The sequence below is a fragment of the Labrus mixtus genome, chromosome 4 (assembly GCF_963584025.1).
Source record: "Labrus mixtus chromosome 4, fLabMix1.1, whole genome shotgun sequence".
Taxonomy (NCBI): domain Eukaryota; kingdom Metazoa; phylum Chordata; class Actinopteri; order Labriformes; family Labridae; genus Labrus; species Labrus mixtus.
The window spans coordinates 8,175,772-8,184,910 of NC_083615.1; the positions used below are offsets into that span (position 1 = coordinate 8,175,772).

The 9,139-nt window shown below is 39.4% G+C and overlaps 1 protein-coding gene across 1 annotated transcript; it reads right to left on the bottom strand.

The window, feature by feature from the left end:
• Positions 1-1,665: 1,665 nt before the first annotated feature.
• LOC132972639 (long-chain fatty acid transport protein 2-like) lies at positions 1,666-7,998 on the bottom strand. The gene is made up of 10 exons (XM_061035623.1): positions 7,491-7,998; positions 6,079-6,288; positions 5,850-6,005; positions 5,043-5,167; positions 4,755-4,949; positions 4,575-4,665; positions 4,176-4,374; positions 3,993-4,090; positions 2,389-2,519; positions 1,666-2,294 (listed from the first exon to the last, which is right to left on the bottom strand). Exons 1-10 carry the CDS (start codon positions 7,948-7,950, stop codon positions 2,118-2,120), a joined length of 1,842 nt encoding a protein of 613 aa, XP_060891606.1. The 5' UTR covers positions 7,951-7,998; the 3' UTR covers positions 1,666-2,117.
• Between the last annotated feature and the right edge of the window lie 1,141 nt (positions 7,999-9,139).

A 9,139-nucleotide genomic window follows, 5' to 3' on the forward strand; every position in this document is an offset into this window, starting at 1 on the left:
AAGTTAAACAGCATAGAATTAAAATAATCAAATTTATAGGCTAACCTACTTCAGAAATTTATTTTTAAAAAGGCTACAGTAGGCAATCTGAGTGAATTAATTTATTACTTTTAACCGCTTTAGTTATTCTATGTTCCCCGAATATGTCTTTTTTTTTACATCTTAAATACATTTTTAAAATAAATAAATAACCGACAGAAACGTGAACTTGAAGAGAGAAGCTCTGATTTGCTTCTACACCCGCGACACCTCCAGGTTGTGAAATTTAACTGCAGCTCATTGAAGGGAAATCAATGTGCAAGTGCAAAATCGGAGAAAGTTGTGGGCGTGAACCCCCTCAACAATGGAGAGGGGCGGGGTTACATCTCATGCTCACAAACCAAACACACACACACACACACACACACTCACACCCAAAGACACACACCCAAAGACACACACCTTCAGAAACCAGAAACGCGGGAAAAAGGGACACTTGTTTCTGACTTGATCTCTGGGAGACTTGATGAATGAAGGCTATAGTCTTCATATAGTCTATGGTCTATGGTCTATAGTCTTCATTCATCAAGTCCAAAGTCCATAGCCCAAAAGATTTGACCTGACATCAGATTTCATATAGATCTTTCAAATCATTTTGCAGCTTAAATCAAATGATTCAAACACCCGAAGCCTTCATAAGTTCACTGTCACTGCAGAATGAATGAGACTAGACTGGTTTTAATGAGCTTGAGTCTAGCCTGATTTTTCAAACGTTGGCAGTTTAGTTGATTGTTTAGGATTAAAATTTGCCTTTGAATCGATAAGCTATATCATAGTTAGTTGTGTTTATTAGACTTCTGTAACTGGATCACAATCATTTTTGCTTTGTTTTGCTCCAACATTTCACTTGTTAAACATAAAGCTGAGCAGTTTTCATATAACCCTCCTGTGCTGTATTTTTGTTCATTCATTTCATTTGTTGGTATACGTTTAAAAAAGCACTACATAAAAGTTTGATCCAAAAAGGGAAGTCTTTTTTGACACGGGAACTTTGTTGCACGTGCCATATATGAGCCTGTTAGTGGTGCTGAATCAAGTCGGGGAATCGTCTGACTTCTTTCTCTGTCTGCACTAGACTGGCTTTATTCCATGAATCTACATTGTTTAGCAAGCCTACATTTAAACATAAGGGAAACTGCACAGGATGAGATGAGAATATAAAAAAAAGACACTGAACACCACAAGAAAGACACATTCAGCTCACAGAAATGTGGGCAAGAAGTAGGGTATAAAAATAATGAGAAAACGTTGATTTAAAAATCCACAGATGAAGATTTATTGAAGGAACACGGAGTTCACGTGTGTGCTTTTCAATTTTCAGTCATTAACGTTTTCAACATAATGTGATAACAACTCAGTCACACATGAGTGATTTAAAATGTGAGATGTGGAGAGGTACAATTTTTCTTTCTACAGTTAAAGTTATTTCAGACTGATCTATTTAAAGCATTAGAATCATGCGTGCAGGGTTTCTATGTCGGTGGTGTCAGAAGCTAATAAATGAGCAGCAACAGACGGAAAGTCGTGGTCTATGTGCATGCTGTTAACTGTTATTTAAATCCTCTCAAACCGGTCCGTTAGAGAAAGCTCAACATCTGAGTAAACCTCAGTTCTGAAGAGACCTGCTTTGCAACAATTACACAAAAAAAACCCATCATGAACACAAGGCAGAGATGTCAGTTCTCATAGTGACTAAAGCTTCCACAGACCAGAACATAAATGCACTGAAGTTTAAACAGGTTCATGCACTCAACTTGAAAAACTTGATTTCTTGCTGTAAGTAAAAGTATCACTGAACCTGTGTGGTGTGTACATGTGTGTGTGTACATTTTCATTAGTCAGTCTCATAATCAGGTCCAATGAGTTCAAACATGTTCTCAGGAGGAGAATAAGAGTCATCCAGGGATATTTATGAAATTATTGCAGAAGCAGAAATACAACAAAAACCTTAAGAATAGATCACAACATTTGTTATAAACCACCTCTCAAATGTGCTGAAAACCACAGGTGGGTCATATACATATATTTTATAAAAAAATATTTTTTTTTCACTACATATAAAAATAAAGAAAGTCGCTCTAAATTTTGATTTTCCCTGACATGACGGAATCGAACAAGTCCTGCGTTAGTGGGATGTAATCTTTGACTTCTTCATCCATAAAGTAGAGTGGAGCTGTTATTTGATTTGGGTTGAAACCATCCTGCACCAGCTTCGTCTTCATATGCTTGAACGTGCCTGTAACATCCAAAGTACTCTGCAATCAAATCACAGCATAATGGATTAGTAAGAGGAGGGGGGGGGGGGGAGAGTGGTGGTGGTCTGAGACAAACTGCTCTTGAATGATATACCTGAATCCTCATAAAACGGGGCCTGGCGTAGGTCGGGAGGAATTTTTTTACATGTTTAAAAACACCTGTGGAGTCAAAGTGCTTTCCATCACTTAAAGAAATGGCAGCCATCCCGACTCTCCCCTCCTGACCTGGAGAAAAGCCAATCAGAAAACTTTAGATCAGTGATGTCACATGTTATTGATAAAGAGATCAGGGACATGAGTTTCGACATGCTTGGAATTGCTCTCATCACATGAACTGCAACATGTGTTGTCAAGTCTGATAAAATGACCCTGATGATGTCATGATGATGTCATCAGGGTCATTTGGGCTAAGGCTCAAATTTAAAACAAAAAAACCTTAAAAAACTGTGGGCATAGAGGGAAGTACTGTTTTCCAAGAAGGAAAGGTTTTTGAAGATGTCATCAGGATGGTTGCACTGAACTTAAAGCTTGTGGCCACAGAGAGAAGTTGACTTTTGATCTCTTGAGTTTATAGAAACAACAATATGTCTGTAAAGAGAAAGTGAAGTTGAATCAGTAATCTATATGTATCATGTCTCTGTATCAGGATGACTTCTGAGTGACAAAGTGGTCCAATAAGATAAGATAAGATAAGTGATCTGCATGGGGAAATGTTTAAGTTGAATTTACAAAGAGAAGCCATTATAAATACTGAATCCTGATAAGCATATTAGATAAGAAAATGTGACCTTTATGGGCCTTTCGACATAAATAAAGAGCAGGACTTTGAACCTCTGGGAAAAGAGATGCGGCTGATACAAGAATTTGATTTTGGTGTTTACATGTTGTGTCAAAGAAAAAGCATTTTGTGGTTGATATTTTAGTTTCATTTTATTTTACTTTCCAAACTGAGTTTGAGGCAATACCATGCTTCCACATCAGGTGCATTTCATCATCATGTATGCTTTTTTAACATTTTAAGGTCAAGGTTCACTTATCTGAACCTCTGCCATGTCTGCCTGACTTCAACCACTTCTGATTGGCTCTTCACATAAACGGCGTCGATAAAGGGCCAATAACCCTGCAACACTTTACCTAGAAGAACTCTAGGGGCAGCTTCAGTTGTGCATACACTACAGCATAAATTAGACTTCTTAATAAAAGCAGTAGGGGTTCATATATTTATATATTTCAAAATGTTTGACCACAGCCAGAGGGAGTTGGTAAAGAAGAGGTAGATGTCCAGTTGAAGTATTTAAGGAATACAATTGATGCTTCTTTTTACTTGCTCTGGGCTCCAAAGAGAAAATAATTAAGAATAAAAAATAAATTCTCCTGAAAATCCATTAGAGTATGACAGAAATAAATAAAGAGGAAGGAAAAAATGTCATGCTAAATATATTTATAACAATACTTTCATTTTATAGAATTATTAAAAGCTGTCTGAGTTTTATTCCACATTTCTTTTGAACTTACACTTGATCCTTTTATGAATGAAAGTTGCAGACAATTGTTTTTTTTTTATTACACAAATCCAAAAATCCCAAGTCCCTTAGCACATGCAGCTTTAGAACAATTTGACATTTTATTATTAAATTAGTGTACCTGCATTTAAAAAATGAAATAAAGAAAGTTCAAAAGATTTCAAGAGAAACGTACCTGGCACTTCAACTCCATACACGTTTGTCTCTTTAATGCACTCCATCATTGTGATGACGTCAGCAACCTCAGTTGTAGCCACGTTCTCTCCTTTCCATCTGTCACCAACACAACAAAAAAAAAAACTGTAAAACTGCATGCACTCTAGGATCAGCCTACATATTTCAGACATGATGACTCCACCTGAAAGTGTCCCCAACTCGGTCCTGAAAGTAGACGAAATTGTCTTCATCAACACGTAGCAGGTCCCCGGTGTTAAAGTACATGTCTCCTGTCCTGAAGACGTTATGCAGCCTCTTGTTCTCGGTCTGCTGCACGTCTCCTGCATAACCCGTGAACGGCGTCTTCATTGTGATTTCAGAAACCAGAAGTCCAGGTTCACCTGAGGGCAGTTCATGGAGGAGAGGGAATCTTTAAAGTTGTTAAATATGGCAGCAGTTTGTCGTTTCATGATTTTTCTCATATATTGTCCTGCAGAGGCCAAAGATACACATTGCATACATCGTTGCATTTTACAGCATTGTGTTGATTTGAGTGTGTTTCCATTTAAGTTCAGGACAAACTACAAACAGTAAGACACACCTCTGGAAGCCTCGACGCAGAAACCAGAAGAATCCCTCACCGGCTTGTCTTCATCTACGTCATATTTGATCACAGCATACTTGAACAACCACTACGAGATAACAAACAGAGGTCAAAACATACTAATTAACAGTTTTTACAGCTTCAACCTCATAATGTGGAATCAACCTGGACTCTTACCCTGTGCATAAATGTGTCTCGCCCAACAGCTCCCATCTTGCCGCTGTAATTAAGCGTGGAAAAATTCCCTTCTGTTGCTCCATAAAACTCTCTAATTTCAACGTTTCCAAAGGTGCTAATGAAGTCCCTCCAAACATCGGGCCTCATCCCGTTGCCTATGGCGAGTCTCACTTTGTGGACTTTATCATTGGGTTTCTGTTGGGGAATAAAAAACGAAAAGACAACATAGAGGGTGTTTTTGTTATTTTGACTTTTTCTATGTCCAGTGCTGTGACTTGCATTACATACCTTTGGTGTGTTACAGAGGTAACGCATGATTTCACCGATGTACTGTATGACTGTGACGTTATATTTTCTGCAGTCGTCCCAGAACTGCGATGAAGAAAATTTAGTCCTCAAAACCACCGTGATACCTGCACACAGCCAAGATGAAAATGAACATTCTTGTAGGACACGGTGGTTCAACATGTTCTCAAGACCCACACCAACGATGAAGCGACTCGAGGGCTAAATATGACCTAATGCGGCTTAGTTATCTGGACCATAGAGGTGAATTATTCTCTGAATATAAAATGAAATCAACTGAAATGAAACACACCGTGCTCCTCTTCAATTTTGGATTAACAATTTTTAACAAAGTCCTTTGAAATGGGACTCATCACAAAACACTCATCACTTTTGAATTTTTTTTTTAATGTAACTGTATTACCAGCAGTTGTCTCTTGTCTTCAGCAGGTTGTTTCTGATTATTATGAAGATGCATAGCCTTGAGATAAGCCTAACACATATTTGTAACCTACGTAATTTGTGCACCAATTTTCTTCAAGAGCACATGCAGGTGAGGTTACGGTGTGCATTTTAGCCGTCCCTGACAACCTGTCGGTACACTGAAGCTCTGAGTATGAAAACAGCTTAAAATAGTGCCCAACAAATGCATCACTAACTACTGTTTAATTTTTGCTAGCTTAAAGTACAGTAGCCAGCTGTATTTGAGGGTTCTTTTAATTAATGAACAAAGTAGTTTTTGGTGTAAAATCAATGGGCCTGTAGAAGGGTTTATTATATAGACAGTAATATATCCTAATGTGTACTCACCCCGCTCAATGGCTCCAATAGCTCCAATGAGACCAGCAGTGTGATATAGAGGGAGGGTCGTGTAGATCACGTCGGTGGATTTCACTCCTGACATATACTGCATCAAACTGTACAGCCACACTTTGGTGTGACTGACCATTGCTGCTTTAGGGAGACCTGTTAAAGAGCAGTCACAGTCTACTCACTGTTCCTTTTATTCTTTATATCCTGAACATTTAAAGCGGCTCACCTGTTGTCCCTGATGTGTAGATGTAGCCTGCTGCACTCCGCATGGTTACATGTGACCTTAAGTCTTTAGGCAGAGGCTCCGACGAGGCTTTGCTCATTTTGTCTTTGAAGCTCTCCGCGTCTGCGATCCTGCATCTGTCTGCCAGGATGAAAACAGTGACCTGCTGCTCCAACAGACTGGGCAGGACCTCCTCCACGGCATCCTGTAACTCTGTAAATAAAACCAAATAAACTTCTTCTCTGCAGCTTAAAGACTCAAATCATTCAGAGTAATAAACACTTCTCTTCAGGAGTAACTCAAAGTAAACTCAATGTACCGAGGCAGATACTTTCCTTGACCTAAGCTTGCTGTATTTCTTCCTGGTACCAAATTCCCTTCCTTGTTGACATTTGCGCTTTTCGGGCTGAAAAGAAATGACGAGCTTTCAATATAAAGCACCTTTTAACTCCTGCATTGTTTCTATTTAAACTGGAATATCTATTTTCTGCAGAAAAAGCTGAGTAACAGTTGAATTTAATATCAAAGAGTTGATGGAAATCCCTCCCAGTGTGACCCCCCTCATTCTTGTCTTGTCTTCTGAAAGCTCAGGAGAGAATTTAATTCCTGCAGCAGCAAGGCAAATTCAACCTGCCAAGTTTGAGAAATCAACAATGCGGCCCTTCTGCATCTCCATCGCTGAGTCTATCGCACTCATATCTTGAGACTGTCGCAACTGTGTAGGTAAGGGCAGACCTCAAAGTCTCATTTGCTCAAGATTGAGAAGGAACAATCCTATTCCAAATACAAACCTTTTAAAACCTACTTTCCTGCAGAAGTTTGCAGTACATCAAGACCAAAAAAAAAAACTCCTATAACAACAGTTTCTTCTTGTTTTGCGTCGACTCATCAATAAGGTCCCGGACCCAAACAGACAGATCCTTATTTCTGTGATGCTCAAAAAGTTACTTTATTCCTTATTGTACAAACTACAGCAACACCAACACTACGCCAACAAACAACTTACTCACTTAGTCTTGCATATAGCACCAAAACATATTCTTAACTTTGCTCATTCCTTTGGTCACTATTCCTTGCTGCTCTTTCATATAAAGTTTCATTTTAGAAATATGTGGTAAGAGCAGCAGACAAGGCTCAGTGTGGACCATGTGACTCACAGTAGGTGGCGCAATAAAGACCCATCATAAGATCAGAGGAGCTCATAAAATAAGCATACAACTAAAATGTAAAATGTGTTTTGAATGGTGATATATAGTGTTATAATGTTATATAGTGCCAGAATTATGTGAACTGGTTCCTATCTCAAGCAGATATAGCCTACCTAATATATCCTGCAGGACTCTGCTTTTTAGATTCAGCTTCAAGTGCACGAGGATTGAGAACAAAGTGTCCAAAGAGGTCAACTACAACTTTACCTTCTGCAGCGACCAGAGTTTTGGCTCCGCTGCATTTGAAGCAGTGCAAAAAGGAATTGGCTCTGATGTTGCAGTTGAGCAACGCAGCGGGACATCCGAGCTTCAGCAAACCAAGAAAGAGCCACAAGTACAGAGGCTCATTCCCCAGGAACAACGCGACAGTGTCTCCTCCTTTGACGCGTCCGCTCTGCTGCAGGACTCTCGCAGCTCTGTTACTGAGTTCATCTGCGTCCAGGTAGGTAAACGTCTCGTCTTTATAACGCAGGTAGGGCTTGTGTGGATGCGCCTTCACAGTGTCTGCAAACTGGTCCGCTATGGTGTAATTTTTCTGCATGAATGTCAGGACACGTTGCCTGATTTTCCATCTTATGAGCAGGTGTTGAACATCCTGGAAGAAGTAACTGCGTTGAAATAGAAAGGCAAGAAACCCCGCAGCTGCTAGAACTACCAAGGTAAACATGATCCCACGGTAAGTAATCGGCCGTGTGGGGAGATGTGGGGCATGCGGAAGTTATATACATCAGGAGAAGAGGAGGACTGGGATCACAGGAGGAGGAGCGCAGGCAGCAAATCAAGAGGCAGCGAACTTTGACCCAGTCACCTTCAAAATGAACAACATGTTACAAAGTAACAGAGAGACAGGAGGCTGTGCCAATCTATGGAGAACAGACTATAAACTAGTCAGTTATTGATCGAGCTGCCACATAGTTCCTCCACTCATGCGTTACAGTGACAGGAAATGGAAAGAGGACACACATTATAGATATTGCTCTTTTCTGTTGATTTTTTTGATTCTTTCACTAATGTACCCATTTTTAAATGGTTGTATCTTAAATTTGCAATCTACATTGGTTTATTCAATTTTGAATTGTCATATTGTTGTATATATGTATTTGAATGTATCCTCATTAAGTATTATGTGGTTTTATTTTGTTTGTTTACCCAGAGGCCCAACTAGGGACAAGAGTAAGTCATTAGTAATAGCTGTATACTCTCTGTGCAGCCCGTCAGTTTAATGCTTTGTATTGAAGCTTTGTTAAATTGTATCGTTCATATTAAATGAATACATTTTAAACCTTTTAAATAGTTAATAAAGCAGCAAAATTGCTTGCTTTCTTGTATTACATAAATTACAAAAATGATTGACGTGATATTGTTTGCTGGCCAGCCCAAATGAAACGGCTGGGCCCCTGAAAGGCCCACAAATGAGCCCTCCCCAGATGTCATTTGATAATATCAACATGTGCACATTGAACCAGCAGAGTTAACGTTGGCCTTTTGGCTAACATCTTCTACCTGGCTCCAATAAGCTTTTGGAGCTGACTGAAATAAGGTCAGTTTGAGGTCCTGGCATGGCAGTTAAATGTTACTGGTCTGATAACTCACACATTGATATCATTACAGAATAAAAGACTTATAGCAATTTAAGAAGGAGGGGGTTTACCTTCTGAAACAGGCAACAAACAATAGTAAGTCTGACTTAATGTTGCCTTAGGAAGAAACGATGGGTTACTTTAAAATAAAAACGTGGTTTGATTGATGTCATTTAGGATGGACTCCATGCAGCCCCGTCCAAGAAACCCCCCCCCCCCCCTTTTCTATATTCAGCATCACAAGATGTTCTGGAGAGGTCCAGCTCTGATGACAAA